At 38.1% G+C, this 23,478-nt stretch overlaps 1 protein-coding gene across 1 annotated transcript in view; it reads left to right on the top strand.

Moving 5' to 3' along the window:
• Positions 1 to 23,478, top strand: part of LOC126369522 (RYamide receptor-like) — a 69,349-nt gene that overhangs the window by 31,931 nt on the left and 13,940 nt on the right. The window contains exon 2 of the mRNA XM_050014001.1: positions 19,001 to 19,711. Coding sequence (XP_049869958.1) covers positions 19,059 to 19,711 — 653 coding nt within the window. The 5' untranslated portion in view covers positions 19,001 to 19,058. The remainder of the gene's footprint in view (positions 1 to 19,000; positions 19,712 to 23,478) is intronic.

The following is a 23,478-nucleotide window of genomic DNA, read 5'->3' as shown; positions in this document are numbered from 1 at the left end:
CCAGCTCGAAGTGGAGGTCTTAGGCGCAAATGTAACAGAAATTTTGATTAAACAAGTCGCTGATCTATCCACCCCTGGCCGCCTCTTAATATGAGAGCAATCAGTACTTCACTGCAGTCTGTCCTAGTACCGCGTACCATCTAGTAGGAGCCAGTGCTTGGAACTTGCATGCAGCCACGTGGTCTTAAATTTTTCAGTAAATCGGAAACAGGTTGTGATAGTGAGATTAAACTCAGCACAGAGTATAAGCATATTAAGACTTTTTCAAAGCTATTTGTTTCTTTTATTGCCCGCATTCAGTTGGTGACAGTCATCTGTCATCCGCCATCATACGCGGTTTACCATATACTTAAAAAGTCGAATTAAGCATGTGTAACAATCTTTATGGTTATATTCTAGATCCTGTTTCTTAATGAAGTCGATTTACTCATTATATCCGCCGTGATTTTTCCTAATATTGTAAGGTACAAATGCCTTGCCCGACTAAAATCTCTCCCAGGAAAAACGGCTTAAGGACCGACTTTATTTCCGATCTTACTAATATTTGGATTTCATACAATTAAAATTAGTAGCGGATGGTCACTTAAGATATTTTCCTTCCCTGTCATATAACCTTTTATGGAGGTTAAGCTGATTTGCCTCTAGTCTTCTTTTTTTAAGGAGTCGCTTAACTCATTTAGCTTTAGTCAAACTAATAAGTGAGAGGTCTCTTAAAGCATTTTGCTTTTAGCCAATATTTGGCTCTAGTGGATATCAACCGTTTTTCCTTCAATTGTAATTTAGTTCAATTGAGGCATTTTGTATTAAGCGACTTCTAAAATCTATAACTGATGTGTTTTTCGAACCAAATAAATACAGAATTGTGCAACGTTTAATTTAAAATAATTCTTAGCATTTTGAACACTTTTGATTCAGTAGTTTTTTTTATATGAATTTTTTTCGAAAAAATAAAACTTTAAATGGCTCTCCTGTAAAGTTCACAAAATGTCGCTTAAACCCATTTGCCTTTCAACCCTCGATGTGCTGAGCGATGAAGGAAACCATCGCGAGGAAAACACACACAAACACATTTCCGAGAAATGCATAGGTATCGGAGGTATGTGACTTAACCTATATTGGGCTGGTTTTCCCTTCGCGGGTTGAAAGGTCAGACAGGCAGTCGCTTCTGTAAAAAACTATGACCTGTGAATTTTCAGGTTAGCTAAGTGGACCCTGTGAGAAACATTATAATCAAATATTCACTTCTATTGGATTGTGTATTCGACATACCCCTCAATTTCGTTTCCAGACTAATAATAATACTCCAAGAAAATGATATTTCAATTAGGAATTTTGATTAAAAGTCAACAAGTAGATAATTCATTTTCGTAGAAACATTTGCAAATAACAACGATTCGTTTCGAGTCCGTATCACAAAAATCACTTTGTAATTTTGTATCACTTTGGTCAGGACATTGCAAACTGATCACACAATTATCCGAAAATAAAATGGACGGCACGTTGAGCAGTCGGTTCCCATTACTAAACTAAGTAAGTATGTAGTTGTCACTTCAGCCATAATAATTATTAAAAAAAAAACAGATGAGTACGTGAGTTAATCACGAAACTCGTGAATTCGTGTGTTTGTTCAAGTCCGTGCTAAAATTGAAAATGCGAAATGACTCTTTTTTCTTACCTTCATGAAAATTGACACGTAGATAGATTTTTAACTCCGGGGACGTGCATGGATACAGGGATGAACTTGAAAGTATTCGTCAGGGACAGACATGACCATATTATACTTAATATTTGTATTAGTATAAATATTAAATTAGTATACATTTTAATATTAGTCAAGTGTTCCTATTATGTTTAACTGATGTATGTATTAGCTACCTATTATTGTTAAACTGAGTCTTCACTTGTATATTTGTCTTAATATTTAAGCAAAAATGATATTATCATAGGGCTATAAATGAGATACAGGGACCTATTAATATTGCCAGCCTGCCTGTGTTAATTTTACTTTTATCTGGTAATATAATATATTAAAAGTAAAATTATATTAGAATTATTTTCTACTTTACTTTACTTTTACTAATTAACACACACTTTTTGATGACCGAACTCGACGCGGACGACGACGCTGAGGGTGAAAGGTAGCCGGTTTAATAATTGTACAGAAGTTATTGGCAATTAAACCCATAACGGATGGTTTGAGATGAGGCTTTCACATTACCCCTTATTGAGATGCTCACCTTTCACTAGTAATATTAATATATTACCACTTTAATTAATATAATAGTTTATTAACTATAATAAATTGTTATCTCCAGTCGCAGTTTTAAAATTGGCTTGCAAAAGTCTGTAAGAATTCATAAGGAATTCTGGAAAAATGGTGTGGGCAACTATAGTGTTCCTGTCAATTGTGTAGTAACTACCTCTTCCCACAGCCTTCACATGGTAACTTTACTAACGGTATGGCCTAACACTTGACATGTAGTTACATGTTGTTTATTATATGTACATGGCGGTGTTTGTAAAGTTGCTAATTTAAGAATAAGAAAATCATGTATTTAATTTTATATTAATGTTTATTAGGTTTTTATAGGAACCTTGTTCTTTCCTTCATCGCATTGATAGAGATACAACTTTTTAATATTAAAATTAGAACATATATGAAATGTAAGACTTAAAAACTAAAAAGGGTACTAGCTCGGCTAATGTCGTATTGACCCACATACATACGATGCCGATTTTCAGCCAGACCCCTAAAAAGTAATACAAAAAACTTAAACTAATAACAAATCAATTATCAGCAACAGACTCTGTGCTATTAAAATTAAAACATTATGCGCACTGTTCATCTAGTGCGTCTGTAATGGTGACGTGTTAGTATGGCTAAATATAAATAAATCAATAAACACATTGGTGCTAATTCCTGTAAATACCATCTAATTTTATTTTAAGTTATATCTCTCATTTTCTTATCCGTCGAAAAGGAAGGGTAATCGACAAGCATAAAATTTATGGAACACACGTCAATTTTAAGCACAAATCTAAACCAACCGTCTAAAAATTTTACATCCGTCAATAACCCGACACAGTTAAGTAGACAGCACGTCAAACGGATTGCATACCAGCGACGTACCTTTTGATTCGCCCGGGTTATTCATTCATTTACTCATTCTTCCTAAAATTAAGAGCTGTGAATCATCCGTCCCTTTCCTTTTCGACGGATATGAAAATGACGGATATAACTTAAAATAAAATTAGGCGGTGTCTGCAGGAATCGGGGCCATTGTACCATCAATTTACCAAAACTGAAATTGTTGGTGAAACGTGAAACTTATCAAATCTAAATGATAATCGAAGCATGCAACTTGATACTGATATTTCAATCCTAGACGTGTCAACCAAAGCCCTTTGAGCGCATGGAAAAAAACCTGAAAGAGTTTTATCGATCTGTTGAACCGGCAAACTCAGACCGAAGTAATTGGTTTAATTTGTTAAAGAGAATCTGAGTTGAGCGTGGAAATCGGTTTAGCGGTTAAAAGGTACCCTTCATAGACAATGAAGATTAGTGTAGATATGGCCATTGGAAAATCATGTGCATAGCTGAAAAAGTTTTATTTATATCAAGAAATCAATTATTTTGTTGCTAAGCGACGACTTTACTACGTCGAAATCATTGTTTATTAGAACGTCTAACCTGCACATGGTGTAGGTAACTTGCTCTATTTCAAATTCTTGCAGTATGAAATCTGTCAATCGATTGAGTTAGTTATGGAGGACTAAGAAAAGAGCTAAACTCGAATGATTGATTATGACATTCGTCTGGTAAGTAATTATTTAGGGTTAGATGGTAACTCTACGCCCATGTGCCAGTTGACACTTACGCTAGGGTCCTGTGTACCGTCCTTATATGGGTATGTATCAATAAATCATCTTCTCCCTAGCATTGTCTAGTTTTTCACAGGTTCCGCTTACTTAACCTGAAGATTTGACAGATTCGGTTTTTTTTACAGGAGTCGCTTCTTGTCGTACAGAAGTACGTACAGAAATCGCCTGTCTGACATTACAACCCGCGAAGGATAAAACCAGCCCAATACAGGTTACGTCACAGATCCCCAAAAATGCATTTTTCGGGAACATTCCCGAGAAATGCATTAACCCATGTGGGTTTCCTCACGATGCTTTCCTTCCCCGCTGAGCACATGATAATCATTTATGATCCAAACGTGAATTCGTAAACAAATGCGACAGTCATTAGTTTAGGCCTGTGCTGGATTCGAACCTGCGACCTCAAAGTGAGAGGCAAACGCTCTACCTACTGGGCTACCACGGCTGTATCAGTAAATAACTACACTAAAACGGGATTCCATAGATTCCAATAATTTAATAACAGCAAGGCACAAAGTGGTACTAATATATACGAAATAAAACTTTTCTTAGCTTCTTTATTAGATTTTTGTTTTATTACAATACCAAGCCAAAATTTAGAAATTAAATACCTACTCATAAAAAACGATTTATTTTGGTCTGTGAATGCGGAAAATGAATGTACTATTAACTAAGAGTATTATACTATGATTCTTTATTTTGTTAATCCGTCATTAAGTTGAAACTTTAAGTTTAGGTTTGTGTGAGATTTGTGTATTCTTTGATCATTTTTATTATAAAAAAACAGACCTAAACATCGATCATTCGAATTCAGAAAGGACCTCGGCATCTTTTCTGACAGCTAAAAAAGGAAGATAAAATTATGCACAGAATTTTAATTTGTTTTTGTAAGGACACAATTAAGGTCAGGTCAACGTTGATTGCACAAAGCTCTTGGAATAATTGATATTTCATCAAGTCGAGAAACTACATTAGGGTCCCTACGTTAGGGTCACGGTGTCGTAACGTGGGATTTCACGTTGACGTCTTTACGCTATACATTTTAATGTATAGGTTTTTTACGGCTAATAGCCGGGACCAACGGCTTCATCTTATATAACAATCTTTAATTATTGGAAATCTGTCCAACTTCCTATTATCGGAAACCTGTAAACGTGTTGCGAGTACTTAAGAAAGTTAACACGTTAAGTACTCGTAGCACGTCCCCATAAGTCCAATGAACATACTTGACTGAAATAATGGCCTCCGTGGTCCAGTGGTTGAGCGTTGGACTCACAATCCGGAGGCCCCGGGTTCGAATCCCGGTGGGCACTTATCACAAAAAAAAAAACACTTTATGATCCCTAGTTTGGTTAGGACATTACAGGCTGATCACCTGATTGTCCGAAAAGTAAGATGATGCGTGCTTCGGAAGGCACGTTAAGCCGTTGGTCCCGGTTACTACTTACTGATGTAAGTATGTTATATGAGTCATGTCAGGGGCCTTTGGCGGCTCAATAATAACCCTGACACCAGGGGTGATGAGGTTGGTTCCACCTCACAATCCATAAGATAAGAAGAGACTATAAATTGAAAAGATTTGCATAGAATTCATATAAGTACTTAATATTGGTTATATATTTATAATGCATTGTAAAAAAGTGGTAGCTATGTACATAAAATATATAGTATCTAATAGTACTTACTATAAAAATACAACACTCATGCTATATCGACACAAAATTGCCTAAAGCGGTCAAAAACAACGAATTTAATTCGATATAAGGATGCGAAAAGCCATGAGTGCCTTGGGCCACACTATAAGTTTGAAGACATTGTAAAGGAACCCTAAAATAAATTCGTATGTCATTTTATTGTGAGGGTAAAATGTTTCGGCCAAAGAAACATTAAAGGTAAAGTTATGTTATTGGTGAGTATTTCAGAAATGTATTTTGTAAAGAACCAGTATATATTTTCACGAAATCATGTGATTATTTTAGTGGAATGTATTCAAAGCTAAAGGAATACGTACCGTCATTGATACCCTGATATAGCAAGCTCCTTTTCTCGATTGAAGGGGTCTGAAATAAAAGTGGTAGAGGGAGATTTCTTAGACTAATTTACATTTGCGCATTTTGCCGTCGAAACTGCCAGGGATGCTACTCTGAGGTGCTGAAGCTCTTGAAGGTCTTGTATGTGATGTCAGTTGTCGTGTAAGAGACAGGAAAGGTTGTAGCAGAGTGCAAACTCTTTTCAAGAAAACACTGTAATTGGATGACTTTATCGACTATTTATTAATTTCCATCGTAATTCTTTCCACATCAACCGTCTCCTAGAAAAGTCGGGGAACCAAATCAACCCCGTTCTTCATTTGTTTTTTTCGCCGCGTAATTCTCACTTTCGTTCCCGCCTTTTCTGTTTGCTTACTTTTTAAATTAATTAATTAGTTTTATAATATTTACAATTATTAATATATTATATTAAATATATTTAATAATATTTTAAATAAATAAAATTCTTTTAAATTATAGGCCCATTTGCTTGGACGATAAAAGTGTAGGTAAATTAATAATCCATATTTAATTCCATCGTTTCGCAACTTTTAACTTTAATCTAGTTAATATTCATGTTAGATATTGAGATATCTACTTTAAAATATGAGTGATCATGACACTCTGCACATACTGGACTCCTGTCTTACTACTACCACTTCCTTCTCCTGTCGTGCTACTCTGCCGGCACGTCGTGACTTCGGACCACTTCCTTCACCTGTCGTGCCGCAAGGTGATCTGTCAGCGAATAACCCTGGCAGTCCATAGGGGCAACTTAGCGAGCGTCATGGGTACATTGGGACAGGGCCCGCATCGCGGTGGGAATTTTGATTCGACCTAAATTATTACCTAGGGCAAAAAATGATATAAAAAATTGTGTAGTCAATAAAAGCTTATCTCATCCCACTTAGAGTGGGATAAAGGCAGAAGGATGATAATGAGTCAATAAAATATTGTATTTATTATTCCTCGAGTACGATAATTGATACGATTAGAAAACCATATTTGCACCACCTTTCTATCTTTTGAACCATAACATGTAGCCGGTAGATATTTCCACAGAATATGCGTATATTCTAAATATAATATACCGATTTATTCACTATACTAATAGGAAATTTGTAGAAATACCCGCATATCTTTTTTTAAGTACCTAAATGACATTCAGGATATTACAAGCGGTATCAATCATTCTACCCATAACGGAAGCATCTTATGTCAAAATCGTCAATACGTGCTTCTGTGAATATCCCTTGCGTCCTACAGAGCCGATAATATCCTGGACGAATTACCTACTGCGAAAATTTGTTGTAAGATAAAGGTTGATTTTATAGCGGACAGAATTTTAACACATTCACTGTGTAATCACGTGCAATGTTATTTTTAACTATTAAATAAAACACATTGGAATTTATGTACCACACACTATGGAAAAAAAAAACTCTCACTAGTGTCCATTTATTATGGCTCAAAAGGGGGTTCATACACTGTGGACGTGTTAAGTTAGACGAGACGATAACCTTAGACGTCTTAAATGGGTCACTGAGCCACTGCGTATGAGAGAACATCATCATCTTTTTCGTTCATATCATTTTGAACGGGTTGGTTTGCCTTTCCTTTGTTATTGACTTGGGCTTTTGACAGAAGCGACTGCTGTCTGACCTTCCTATCCGAAGAGGAAACACCCCAAATAAACATTAAATCAAATGCCTCCGAAAACATTCTCGAGCATATGTATAATTATAATTTCTTTGCTGTCAATGATATTACATCTACTACTATAAACATGGGCTAGAAAACTCGTTATTTTCTAGGTTTCCAAGGTGATTTATTATTGCTTTACCGTTTTTATGCGCCAGCCTTGTCAGATTATTGGATAAGACGTTGGTAGCTTGGTTGGTTGGTTAGTCAGGCGATGAGAGATTTATAGTTGTCGAATTTTTGAATAGGTAAATATTGTGTGTGAGCTTCTAGTTAACTGTTGTCAAAATTTGTGTCAAGTATGTGTCATAGTCTAAATCTTATTTTTGATACTTATTTTTGATAATTACTGTTTTCAAAATTTAATAAGGACAAAAGACCTGTGGGGTTAAAATGGCCACATCGAATCAATTCATCTAAGAAAGCAAAATTGCCATTTGTTTGCATACTTTTATATTCGTAAATGTCAAATTGCAATATTGCTTTTTTAGATGAATTGCTTCGATGTGGCCCCTGATCGTACTTAATATTTGTTAGCTCGCTCGTAGCGTAATATTTTGCTTTAAAAATCTAATGATCACGACTCTAAAGTACTTATCTTCAAACATTCTGTACCTAATCAAATTCGCTTCATAAAACGGTGTATACTTGACTGTTACATTGTGTGTCTTCATTCCATTAACGTCCGTGATAGACAACAAATGGACTGCTAATGTATCAACATTACCCCATACCACTTTCCGTAGAGCATAGCTCCTTTCACAGATTTTAACGCTGCAGTGAACTGCAAAAAAAAATATAATTTTCTTTTTTGGAGTAGGTAAGGACTGAATGTTAATTATTTATTTCACAAAAGGATTTTGACTATGACGTCGTTAGTGTTTACACACTCTTGTTCAGACTAAAGTACTTATATTCAATTTTAGTATCTAGGTAGATTACATATATTACGATCCACCGGGTACATTTAGTCTTCAAACGATAAAATCTTCATAGAGACGCAATTTTACTTTGTTTTCTCTAGGCTTCTCCTCCGTTATATTTTGACTGAACATTTAGATGAGGAGCTCGGTGGTGCAGCGGTAAACGCGCTCGGTCTGCGATTGTTGAAGTTAAGCAACTTTCGCAAAGCCCGGTCATAGGATGGGTGACCACAAAAAAGTTTTCATCTCGAGCTCCTCCGTGCTTCGGAAAGCACGTTAAGCCGTTGGTCCCGGCTGAATTAGCAGTCGATAATAACCACCAATCCGGACTGGGCCCGCGTGGTAGTTTAAGGCCCGATCTCCCTATCCATCCATAGGGAAGGCCCGTGGCCCAGCAGTGGGGACGTCAATGGGCTGGTGATGATGAACATTTAGATATTACTTTAGTTAAATTGTGTTTGTTTCTAATGACACCACAGTTTCAGGCCTCTATAATAATATCAAAAATAATTTAGTTTACAGTGATTACATAATTATTCCCGGAACATTGTTGACATTTTAGAAACATGTCACATGGAAACCTATGAAAATGTATATGTGGTGCGTGTTATTAATTTTACAAACTTGGATCCAATTTAACACAATGCGGGGCATTTTTTTTTTTGACGTGACTTATTGTAGATTTGCCGCAGATGGCATTGACTACTTGGCCGGACAAATGGGGAGCGCTGAAGGCTCTCACCCGGTAATGCGGGGCAAGTAGACCGGGTTTTTGCAAGAAATAGCAAGCAGAATCTCGCGCCCGGTTTGCTTGTGCCGGTTTTCAGGCTCTGTGCATCGAGCTTAAATTTAGATACTCAAATTGGAACACAAAAGAAACGAATCCATTCACACACCTAAGTCCCGCGCTACGTTTCCGCACCGCGTTTTCGATAATTATATCTTTTTTTTTGACGTGACTTATTGCAGATTTGCCGCAGATGGCATTAACTACTTGGTCGGACAAATGGGGAGCGCGGAAGGGTCTTATCCGGTACAACGTTTAAGACAACAGGCCTGGGTGCTCAGTTGGGCGCGAACCTCGGCTTAAGGCGTCGTCTGAGAGGAAAAATATATTTAAAAGAATTAATCGACCCTAGTGGGTTGATGCGATAAGCGCGGATTGGGGGAAATTGTCGACCATGCCGGCGGGGTCGGTGTCGGGGTTCGAATTATATCGAGGGTTTCAACTAATACTCGTACATCTATTCGCGCGCACGCGAGTCCGCACGCGAGTCCGAACTCGTGTCGCCTGTGTAGTCTTGCAAGTATCTACAGCGACAACGACTAACGCCTATGAAGCGTCTGCTCGTTTCTCTTTTTTTTACGTGAGTAACCTATTTTTCATTCGCTTAGAATGGCATTCACTACTTCGCTCGTCGGAAAAACGGGGAGCCCTGAGAGCTTTCTGTCGTCGGGAGAGAGCGATGTGCGTAATGTGTTTCTGTGTATAGAAGGAAAACGATTAAGTAGTTAAAAGATTTGATCGGAACATTGAAGTAATAAAATAAGCGAGGAAAACCCATGCACTCATGCAATTTATAGAACGTTTGTCCATAATCCATTTTCATAGTGACTATGACGTAAGCAACAGAGTCATTATTATGTCATTAGTGGTACTCCAAACACAAATTCAGCTTACGTGCATAGCTGTATTTTTTAAATGTATACTTAATTCGTGAAAGCACCTGGTATTTTGTGATAATCACACTGTATTGGGCTAGTTTTCCCTTCGCGAGTTGGAATGTAGTCGCTTCTGTAAAAAACCGGGCCTGTCAAATCTTCAGGTTAGGTAAGCGGACCCTGTGAAAAACGGGATAATTCCAGGGAGATGATTTTGTGATGATTACCGGGCCATAAGATTTTTTTTTCCTTTGATAGGTTTGCTCTTGGCCCCAGACTTGCCCGAACGCATTGTCGAGGCCTAAGAAGAAGCGAGCTCGCCCAGAAGGTGCCTAAGTATATAACAGATATGCTACCAGATCAATAACACGCATTGTGAGCTACGATGGTAGCTGATGAATATGATGAATATGATATGTACTGTATTTTTAAATGAAAAAATAACAAATACTTAGATTTGAGAGAGATTTTAAATGTATTTTGACCAATGTTCATCAAAAAAGCACAAGACGTAAGAACGAAACAAAACCAACATACAAAAAATCGTCAAAAAAGAAGAAATAACAAAAACATAAAAAGATTATAAAATCTGCGAAGAGTTCGCAGCACGCATAAACACACGTCTGCAATAATATCTCTTACAGAGTAGGCATAACCACAATTTATCAGAAAACAACTTGCGGCCACTTTGATGCAAAGCCCTAAGATAGATAATAGTGAACCTTCTGAGGTGCTGAGTTCATTATAATATAACAATCATATTAGGAAGGACGCAATCCCTCTGTCGTCCCTTCAATCAATTAAATCGGTGTTGCTTACCACTAATATTATGTGGGAACTTGGCAGTTGGTAGCAAGACGGGAAACACTTAGTGATATATATCCACCACATGTAAGATGAGAAGTAAACGGTACCTTCAAATATTTGTATAGGTGAGGATAGATCCCCTAGACTAAACAAACAATGCGTAGGTACTTACAGCAAAACAAACCAAAACCAACGTGTGCCATAAACGTACAAACGTGTAAAAAGGTACTTCTTACGAAAGATTTCTCGTTCAAAATATATTTTTACCCTTATAAAAACATTATAGCACCGATTATGCTACGGTAGGTAATTTACCCGAAAGCTAATTCATTAGGCGACTTGATTGATGATGACATAATGCTATATGACACGCAGTCTCAAATCCGTGATGACATGTAATCCTATACTCTTTAAGGCATGCTTACACATATTTGGTCCGGGACATTTGGCCAAAACCATCTCCTTTCAATCAAACCCATGTTATTGTTCTTTCCATTCCATGCTTGGACAAATACCTACAACAAGTTTTTGCCTGTAGAATTATTGCTGGAAATAATTAATGAGCGTGAACTTAAAAACTTGAGATGGAATGGGATAAATTAAAAATGGAGACGATTCACTGCAGTCATTATTCAGCTGTGAGAAGGAATGAAAAATGACGATTTTTGAGGCGAATATAAATGTTGGAGCTACAAGAGGTGAAAAAAGCGAACATACCGAGGTCGAATTTAAATGAAGATACTCTATAGGTAATTACAGGAAGGCTTCAAGAGTACTCTTATTCGGCAAGCGTAGTACGTAGACTTCGATGAGAGTCGAAGAAACGAAACTCACGACAACAAACACTTCAAAACCCGATACCGACCTCGCTGTCGTAGTCGACGGATTTCCCTCATTCAGCGTTTACGCTATCAACCTACTAGGGTCGATTAATTCTTTCAAATATTATCCTCTCAGACGACGCACTGAGCCGAGGTCCCCGTCCACCTAAGTACCCTCCATGTTGTACCGGGTGAGAGCCCTCAGCGCTCCCAATGTCTGGCCAAGTAGTTAACGCCATTTGCGGCGAACCTACAATAAGTCACGTCAAAAAAAGACGAAACGAATATAATAATCCGTGATCATAATAGATACTCTAAGGCCGATCACTTTGCAAATATCTTTTCACATGACATGACATAAAACACTTACATATTGAATATATTGGAACGTAGTCAGAGGGTAATATCCTTATAATGTTCATATCTAAGGTTCGGCGCAAACGGGTCACCGATCACAGCCACCGGTGGATATCGCGCGTTACCGCCTCATTTGTAACAGTGACAGAAGCGCGCGACAGCCACCGCGATGTTCGGAAGACGCCACGTTTTATAACTCGCTCTCTGCTGCTGGGTCCAACTACAAGTACGTGTTGAAATACTAATAAGTAAAATAAAATGAAGGTAGGCTGTTAAGCGGCTTAACCACTAATAGCGAGTCGCGAACACTGCTGTAGCGAGTGACGGGCATATGCCATGCGCGACAAGTTTCAACAAAATGTACGAACAAATTGAAGAACGACACAAAAAACGTGACTTTGTAAAGCGAAAAATAATGATTATGTCATAGGAACTCGGCAAAGTTCCTATGACTCGGACCGCAACCAAATCAGATCCAATCTGGTCTTACGATGGCGCGGATAGACAGACAAAAAGTTGAAACTTATAACACTTCTCCGCATAACGACGGGGGTTAAAAAAGAGTGTCAACTACTTTTCGCTTGCCACCGAGGTTTATTTCGGTGGCCCGTTTACGCCGAACCTAACGAATCTCCTACCAAAAGCCTACGACAAATTAATACCGAGAGTCACCGAATTACTTTCGTACGATTTGAGAGACTGAAGATCTTTTTGACGTTTCTTTTCTCGGACTCGGACAACTTGACCGGAATAGATTGATATATATTATACTAATTTTCTTTAAGTAGGTACTTGTATTTATAGTAAGTACGTATTAAAAATGCATTGATGGCAGAAAGACGGCAGTAATGTACCGGTGAATAAAAAATAAACGGTACTCTTCATAATTTATAAAAATATTAGTTTTCTTTATGATATCTCGAATAATAGAGGTGTTACTAATAGAGCTGTTAATAAAGCCGCCCAAATTAGTTCTGTGCAATATAGTATATTTGATTTGATTTGTTACTCCTGTAATCACGAAACAAGTGCGAGTGATATCATAACTCTTATAGGTCAACATTTTCCGTTCTAGTTACGGCACGTCCTTTATCTAGGCCTATTTGAACTAACAATAAAAGAATAAACTATATAAAAGAGGTAAAACTCTATAAAAAGATGTGCTATCTTGTAACCCTGGAATGCACGGAAGTGACAGCACAACGGGCACAAATCTTCAAAGATGGTGTCGCCTCGCGAATTCTGTGGAAACCCCAGGAGGCTTCCAAGCTTCTGGAAGGAGTTTGGTTGGCTGGCATAGTCAACAATAGTACGCATAATAAACCATCTCTTAGAGTTTTAATGCAGAAATCAAAGCCCACTAACATTACATAACATAACAATATAAAGTGAAATGCCATTTCAAACGCCAGTCGAGTCAGTTCCAATATTTCATCTGTCATCGAACATTAAATTGTCCACGTTTTTAAAAGTCCATTAAAAATCTATATATGAAACTTGATGTACATAGAGGTGGAATCGGGAATATTTTGTACTGTTCGAGTTTTTATTTATATGTACACTAGGGTGGAGCGAAAATATATGAAATAAAAAAAAAATTTTTTTTCTTCAACGGCATAGCGATGAAAAGTTGTCTTGTTATATACAAAACAAACATAGAAAATATCACACAATTATCTTAACGTTTTGAGGTGCCCCAGCAGGGATGAGAAACCAACGAAAATCATTTTTTTATGTTTTAATTATTTATTACAAAAAATATCCAGAAACATTAAAAATACAGTTTAAATATTATTAATAATTATAATAAAAGCGTAAGGATGTGATGACCCCCATCGCCCCTGGTGAATTCATCAGCGAACCTGGTGAATTCAACAGTGCAGTCAGTCTCCGCAGGCCAGCTTGTGGCGAGCTGTTGGTGAGTGACGACACCACGGAGCTGAGATCCCCCGAGAGTCGGTCAGGCCCTCCGTCTCCGGCTTGCTTTCACTGGCCGACCGGAGTGGACCCCAGCGGGGGCCGCAGAACCCTCACCTCTGACTTGCCTTCATTGGCCGGCCAAAGTGGGGCATTAGAGCTATACGCTCGCAGGGTGGAAGTGAAAGATGCATAATGCATAAGTCGCGAGTTGGTGAGGCGGGTAAACCGCCTCGCAGAAAGCGGTGTACACCTCTCGACACCCTGAGCTGCTCACAACCATGTTGCTGCCTTGCCGTCCAGTCGCGTTGGCTAGATAGGTGGCCCATCCAGTGAGTGGCGAGTCACTGCCTGCTCATTTTATCCATGTTTACCAACATTGGTCGAGCAGGCGCCATAGTCCCCCATAGCTCCAGTATTCCGGTCCACTAACCTCCAGCCCAATAGCCCAGTTCCCTTTGTTCCCATAATCTGCAATAGTCCTACACGAACCGGGGATTGTCTTTGGGTGCACTCCCATAGTGTATCCAGGGATAATCGCCGGTTGGTGTCACACCACATTTAGATTAAACTGTCTTAAGGGGCCTCTACGTGTTGGCTTCGGCCCCACGCACGCCTTCCAAAAGTCCGGGACTCCATAGGCCCGAGATATGGAAACGACATACAAATAATAATAATAAAAACATTTTTTACAATTTCCTTCAAGGTTTCATCAGACAAATTTGAAGTTAGTGGTGGCTCAGTTATTTCACAGTCACGCCACAAAATAATGTCAGTATAGTCTTTAGCATCGAAATTGAACACCGGCACCTTCAATTTTCGAAGTCCTCGAGTATTCTGTGATCTTGCTTTTATAATTCTTCGATATGCCATATCTCGGATAGCCTCTCTGTCATCGCCAAGCATGGCAATGAGGATATTTTTTTGGATGACCGAAATATCCATTTCGTTAGATTACTTTGTCAATAATAGCCTTCATATCGAAGTTCAAATAGCGTCTAAGAGTTTGTCACAGGTGCTTAGCCCCGTCGATGCACGAGGAATTACATTTTATTGTAAACCACATCGGTCCATAAACTTTCATTTTGTACGTGGCTAATACCACTAATTTTTCTTCAGGGTCAGTTTTTGTGGCATACAACCTTTGAATTCGATTAGCTGTTGTTAGCCATCTAGAATGGTTAAGGAGTCCAGGTTCTATATTAGCTAAATCAGAAGTAAATAATATACCAGTACTGATAGCGGTCATAATATCGTATAGATACTTTTGGTCGATACTCAGCTCTGTCCTAACAATTTCAGGCAATATTGTGGGTATAACGGAGAATGCTACTATCGGCATTGTTTGACAAATTTGTAATTAAGACCCAATGGTACCTGAAAAGCATTTCGGCCCTGTAGTTTTTCCATCTAATTGTAATAACAAATGTCGCAGTGGTAATTCATTAGAATGCAACTTAGGATGCAAATGAACGCCAAACAAATGAATTGCTGTAAGCGCACGAAATTACTAAATGTCACTAGATGGGTGTTTGGGCGCGGACGAGGGGCATTTCGCCGAAATACCCCTCCCCCGCGTCCCGCTTCCTTAGAGGGTCAATACGCATGTTTCTACCGGTAATAACTGTCCCTCAGGTGTTTTATAAAATGTTTGCGATGTTTTGAAAAATTTTGGCAAAACTCATAATTTGCCTAAATTTTTCAAAACTTTATGACGATGGGGGCACCTCGAAACATAGCTTAAGCCAATAGATTTTTTTTGTGCTTAATGTTGACCTGAAATAGCAACTTTTTACAGGTATACCGAAGCGAAAAAAAACAAAAAATGAAATCGCTCCACCCTAATGTACACACACACACACACATACATAATAATTATATTACCGTTGCCCAATTTGTATATAAAGTTTATATATTATGTATATATACGAATTGGGGATGGCGCATTTCACTTTGTGACTTCATAGATTTAGATTGGAATACGCAAATTAGTTAATTAAACAATCTGTAATCAAAATTAGTACACAAATAGTCATGCACGATTCTATAAAATGTAATATAAATGTAGTTGTAATAATTAACGTCTAATAACGATTTTAACTACATTCTAAATTACGTAGATAATTCATAAACATAGATATATCCATCGGCTACGATATTACATTGTTTATTTAATAAATAACGTAAAGACATGATTTCGATAACAAAATATTTCAATTTCTATGAAAATTATGAGCGAGCCATCATGATAAAATTAACGTGACGTTCATGAAATTAAACAGGATGGTTGATGTAAATAATACAGAAACGTATTAATTAATATTAGGGAAGTAGATAGATAGATAGATAGATAAAATACTTTATTGAGCACAATGGACACAAAATACAGAGATAAGGACAACATATACAGAAAAGCACAACAGGCAGCCTTATTGCTCATGCAGCAATTCGAAGTATTTATCTATAATACCATACATTTTAATTGGAATAAGAAAAGCTCAATTGGAGATTAGAATTAAAAAATATGGGAATCTCGCATTTTATTGGGATTTTAATTTTACGAGTATATTTAGAACAGCAATGAAAAGACAAGATTATATTTGAATGATGCAGCCAAAGCCGAGCCAAGATTAGTATATTTAACACGTTGCTGAACAGTTTATAAACTGGCCGCAACTTTTCATCGCACTTAAAATCGCGGCGCGCTCCGTAATCTTTCACGCGTTTATAAAGATGAAGCAATAGCTAATTACTAGACAACTATATTGTACGGTATTCCAAACATTTTATAGGGCCAGTACCTGACTTCCACCATCTGTTCTTACACGCCACAAATCAAGTTGTTTGAAATTATGGAGCAACCGTGGGTGTAAACACAATGTCACGTGGATATGCGTACAAGTGTTGGTTGACGTAATAAACAAAACCGAATTACGATCGGGCGCGTCCGATGTTTACCTGTGATCCAAACCACCGCCACACGTGATTCGGGAGTGAACAAACCTGTAATATAATAGTTACTTATTGTAATCATACCGCACGTATTCACAATTTTATTAGGTACTTGCGTCCGCACATATCAATCTTTTGGCTAGAACATTTGCTTGTTGGCATGCATTTTCATATTAATTTATTTATTTATTCACAATTTAAATAGACCTTACAGGCAATCTCAATTCGACTATGTAATGCAATAAAATGTAATAATTAAAACACATAATACCTAGTTCTTACCGCGTTAATATCAGGGATATGAGACTCCCGACAATTCAACACTGTTGCAAGTGGCATGATCACGGGACGAGTGATGAAATTGGAGTGGAGTAGGTAGATCCATAATTTTCTAAGGACAAACATATCTGTCTACCCTCTTTCTTTGCTGCTTGTTTCTACATTTGATGTCGGAGTATTCGGACCAACTGAACTCGCACAAAACTCACTACGATAAACCGCAGTCACTTGTGTCCTCGCGTTTTGTCACCCCATATTTAATTTACAATTTATTGACGTTATCTGTCTGTACGTTATTTATGTCAAATCACTTAATGTAGTGATTTCCAATCAGTGGTCCACTGGTGGTCCGTAAGATCTAAAATGTGGTCCGTGAAACGAATTTTGATACAAAGTGCCAGTGCGGCGCGTGCGTTTAGCAAAATACTAGCTCACGCGACAAACTCTATTATATGACCACTATTTACAAAGTGAGTTTCCTTAGTATGGAATGAATTGAACACAATTATAGTCATTCTTTCACACTTTTAGTCAACCCCATATCTCTTATAATAAAACTAACATAAACGCTATTTTAATAAACTCCATTCTATTGATATATATTGATAAAAGTATAGTAAGTAAGTAAATTGTCAGCAACTTCCGTCGATTAATACATACAAGACTTACTTGCCCATTTAATGTCCGTACCCGTACAGTATCAATCAATGTTAAGAGAAAATCAATACTAACATTCTAAATGGGAAAGTGTGTGTAACTGTTTGTCTGTCCGTCTTTCACGGCAAACGGAGCGACGAATTGCCGTGATTTTTTTAAATAGAAATAGTTGAAGTGATGGACAGTGACATAAGCTATTTTTTGTCTCTTTCTAACCCCCCACTTCCTTAAAATGGGTTGTGGAAGTTTGTATGGAGCATTCGGCAATTTTCAAGGTAGAAAGCTAAAAATTGATATGTGTCTATAAATAGTCATTTGTGACTCACAAAAAAGTCGAGCACCTTTTTTTGGAAATCTGCCCCCAGCCCCTTCAAAGAGGAGGTAAAATTTTATATGGGACTGTTCGCAGTTTTCAAGGAAAGAAGCTAAAAATTAGAATATTAAGAAATTGGAAGCGCGTTACCCCGTATTTAACGCGAGCGAAGTCTCGAGTGCTAGTGCGTGAGCTAGTGTTTTATAACTTAATAGTTGACCCTAAATTAGTTGTCCTGTATCTTCGGTACTTAGTTCATATAAAATTTCATCTTTTAAAATCCCAAGAAAAATCAATTTCAGTGTGCCCAGAATTCTTCATGATTCCGGGCCATTTTTCCAATTTATCGTTCCATGAAGACTTTATTCAGACTATATTTACAATAAATGAGTGAAATCGACCAGTCATTGTCAAACAATACGCTTACTAATTAACAATATTTACCTTATACATAAGTATGTAAATTACAAAATTCACTGGAAATGAAATGATACTTTGTATTTAACTCGTAATAAATTCAAAGGTGAAAAAAGACAAAATGAATTTCCAATTTGTTGTAGAGCAATGGAACATTTTGCATTTCGAATTTCTGTTACGTTGATTAAAGGTGAATACCTATAGTACCTATTTTAAACTTGCATTACACTTTAAACTTGGTACATTGAATGAAAGCTCAGCAAACAATTTGATTTGTTTCAGGTAAACACCAGCGAGCAGGCGACTTAGATAGGATGTAAGGACTAATTAGGGATGCACTATGTTCTATCAAGATGAGACGAACGTTATCGATGTTTATACGACGAGTACGTTCAACTTCACCCTAGCGAATGACGGTACAAGTTTCGCGAGTGATAATGAAGATGCGACTTCTACTTCGAACTCAACGTGGCCTGAATATGACCCTGCTGCGTGCTCAGTGACCGAGAACGACTTTCTTACGTCGACGGTGTTCCAAGCGTGCGTGTACGTAATGTATAGTGCGGTGTTCGTGGTGGCACTGCTGGGCAACGGGCTGGTGTGCTGGGTGGTGCAGACGTCGCCGCGCATGAAGACCGTCACCAACTACTTCATCGTGAACCTGGCCGTGGGCGACATCCTCATGACACTGTTCTGCGTGCCATTCACGTTCGTGTCGACCCTCGCGCTGCGCTACTGGCCATTCGGCGCGCTCATGTGCAAGGTGGTCAACTACTCGCAGGCCGTGTCGGTGCTGGTGAGCGCGTACACGCTGCTGGCCATCTCCATCGACCGCTACATGGCCATTATGCGGCCGCTGCAGCCGCGGCTGGGCCGCGCGCACGCCAAGCTCGTTGTCGCCGCCGTCTGGGCCGGCGCGCTCGCCACCGCCGCGCCTATACCCATAGTCTCACAGCTGCGACGACCCTCTCCGTGGCATCAGTACTGCCAAGCGTAAGTATTTCTATATCTACTATTTGTGATCTAGCTTGGTGTGGAGAACAGGACAGAAACATAAAATACAGCCTAGTGCGAAAAAGTTACACCTACCAAGATAATTATTTTTACATTTATTGTCTTATACACCATGCTAGAATGCAAATTTAAAATGATCAATATCCAATGGAGTTTTGCTGTTAATACAACTAAAATTGGCACCTATTAATCACATCACACGAGGAATGATCTTGTATATGTAATTATGTATAAGGTAAACGCTCCTATTAACGCCACCCAAAAATCGACATCGTTTACCGCCACCTTTTTTAAATTGCGGATATTTTGAATTGTGTCCGAGATAGAAAATTGATTCAAATGTCAAAAGATACATGTATTAATTGACTATGAAACGAACATACCCCTGAGCGTGGGCAACAACAGTCTAATTTGTGATTGGTCTGTAAGTGTGCAGTGTCCGCGCAAGCAACGCGCTCCATACAAGCCACTACTGAAATGCATAAGCATACAACATTTTTTTCTTAAGGTTTTGTGTCCGATGAAACATAATTTTTCTTCATTTTAGTAATTATAACTACTTGTTAATACGTTTAAGAACTGAGAAAGCATGCTATATTTGATATTTGTGTTAGTTTTAAATGATTAATTTGAGTTTTAAAATGTGGCGGTGATAGAAGCATACATTTGCAGTTTGGTTACTATTACCGCCACCTATGGCGGCGATCGATATTTGTATGATATTTGTATTTTTTAATTATTTAAGGTAACATGCCCAATCATTCATAATGTTATCATCTTATTTTATAGTATGGTTCATGAACTATATTAAAATCTATTAACGCCACACATTTGGTGGAATTCAAGTATCCTGTGCTGCAAATAAGTTAATGTATTTTTTTAAGAAATGTATGAACAAGTAGTTGAAGTAATTATGAATTTCTAATTTAAATACTTTAGATATTTATTAAAATATGCTTTGAAACTGGTTATTACATACGTAGCTCTCATTTTGAATATTTATTTGTTTTCTTAAGGCAAATTTTTATGTGGCGGAAATTGAAACACAGAAATTACATACATGTTTCTATTACCGCGACCTGAGCGGTGTTGCAGTCTCTTCAGAGGTGCCAAGTGGACCATAGGTATATCGAAAAGCTAAGGGACCTCTACCAAAATGCCACTATGTCAGTTCGAGTACAGAATCAGAGCTCTAATCCGATCCAACTGCAGCGAGGAGTGAGACAGGGAGATGTCATCTCTCCGAAACTGTTCACTGCTGCATTGGAGGATATTTTTAAGCTTCTGGACTGGAAAGGATTTGGCAACAACATCAACGGTGAGTTCCCGACGCACCTTCGATTTGCCGATGATATAGTCCTAATGGCTGAGACCCTGGAAGAACTTCAGTTCTTGGTGTTCACACCATGCTCGAGCATCTCAGTAACGCATCCCAACGAGTGGGTTAGCATGAACATGGCAAAAACAAAAATTATGTCCAACAACCATGTCGCACCCACTCCAGTTCAGGTTGGGAACGTTACACTCGAGGTTGTAGACCAGTACATTTACCTAGGACAAATAATCCAGTTAGGTAAGTTCAACTTCGAGAAAGAGATCTCTCGTCGGATCCAACTCGGATGGGCAGCGGTCGGGAAGCTGCGGAACATCTTCTCGTCCAAAATACCAGTGTCTCAAGACAAAAGTCTTTGACCAGCGCGTGTTGCCAGTGATGACCTACGGCAGTGAGACGTGGCCGCATACTATGGGTCTCGTGAGGAGGCTCGGTGTCGCTCAGCGGGCAATGGAGAGAGCTATGCTCGGTATTTCCCTGCTTGATCGAATCAGAAATGAGGAGATCCGCAGGAGAACTAAAGTCACCGACATAGCTCGGAGAATTGCAAAACTCAAGTGGCAGTGGGCAGGACACATAGCGAGGAGAACCGATGGCCGCTGGGGCGGAAAGGTTCTGGAGTGGCGACCACGTGTCGGACGACGCTCAGTGGGTAGGCCCGCTACAAGGTGGACCGACGATCTGGTGTAGGTGGCGGGAAGCCGCTGGATGCGGGCAGCGCAGGACCGATCGTTGTGGAGATCCTTGGGGGAGGCCTATGCCCAGCAGTGGGCGTCATACGGCTGTTGATGATGATGATTATTGAAAACAATTCGTTTACAGTTTTTGTTGGAACGCTGTCTTTCAAACTAGGTGAACCTGTATTTTAAGAGACAGTGCCTTCCCAATTTATGTATCTATTAACTACATTAACAGTGGTAAAAACAACTTTTTTTTTTAAATAAAGTATTTTATTGTACCTGAATAGTTGGTTAGATATCTCGTTGGCGGTATTCGATGCAGCAAAGGCGGTAATAGAAAGAAACCGCAATTTATGTGGCGGTAATAGAGGAAAGTGAGTTTTCGGACATAAAATTATTTTTTATCCAAAATATTCACTCAAAATTAAAAATTCTTGATGTATTTAGCAGAAGACAGTCATAACAATACAAATAAAATAAATAAGCTGCACTAGCAAATACAGAAGTACTTAATTTCTGAGCGGTAATCAGAGCATAGCTTAACCTGGCGGTAATAGGAGCGTTTACCTTAATGTCTATCGTATCATATCGCGATCAGAGTAGATAAGCCGTGTAGAATACTAATGAGCTGTATAACAAGATATAATTTAGATCAGGATTATAATAGTGAGCTAATTATAATGACAAAAACTTTGACTGAAAAATAAGAATATTTTGTACATTTCCAAGAATAAAATCAAGCCGTGTTTGTAATATTTTTCATGGTACCTACCTAATTGATTTAAAAGCAACCTACTGGTTTTGTGAATAAGCTATTCAATTCAAATTACGAAATTCAGAGACTATTTTTTTCATCATTATCACCACGAGGTACAAGAAATTACCTTAAGACTTAGCGACAGCTAGTAGGTATCTTTCAATCAGGACTGAAACTAATATGATACAAATTCGATTTACGTCACCAAAATGCGTCTGTAGGTATGTATCGGGTGAGAATGGAACGAACAGTCCTATTCATTACAGACGAACGTCGACGCTTTGTGTGACGAGGTTATCATCATCTCCCTCTAGCGTTATCCCATTTTTCACGAGTTCCGGGGTCTTTGTGTGACGAGGAAACGTGAGTTATCAATCTGTTTGTATACAGGTAGTGGTGAAAATAAGGCACGATACAAAAGTAATATATCTACCTACTGTGAGATCAAATATTCGAATCAGACCAAAGAACGTCGGCATCTAATTTCAAAATTCGAACATATAAACTAAATTGATAAAAAAATAAAACAACGTTCCCGCACAGTCTTCGTGATTCAAGTCTAAACTACGTTCGACAGCTAACTCAGATGCTGCTGGAGAGCGGAGAGTTCTGTATGTAGTAAAATTCTTTATTCTATGGTACTGATCAACATTATAAGGATTTTACTTCGCCTATTCACCTCTTACCTATAAATATGTCCCTGGATTTTAATAGAATGAATTATTATACGACAAATATAATATATTTTTTAAAATAAAAAAAAAACTGGCGTTGGGCTACACAAGTTATTTGACTTGACTGCCAAGCAAAATTGAATCGAATTATCATATAATTCGGTTGATCTTGGCTTTCTCCAAGGCGGTGAGAATAAATATATAAATATACCCTTTATGGAGAGCCCTTGGCGAGAAAAGTGTTACAGAAAAAACAAGAAAAATTAATATACGTTATTTCAAAACGTTATATTTTGTACGTA

This window comes from Pectinophora gossypiella, chromosome 9, assembly GCF_024362695.1.
Source record: "Pectinophora gossypiella chromosome 9, ilPecGoss1.1, whole genome shotgun sequence".
Taxonomy (NCBI): Eukaryota; Metazoa; Arthropoda; class Insecta; order Lepidoptera; family Gelechiidae; genus Pectinophora; species Pectinophora gossypiella.
Note: the sequence above shows the minus strand (reverse complement) of the source record. Positions and strands in the feature narration are given on the sequence as shown.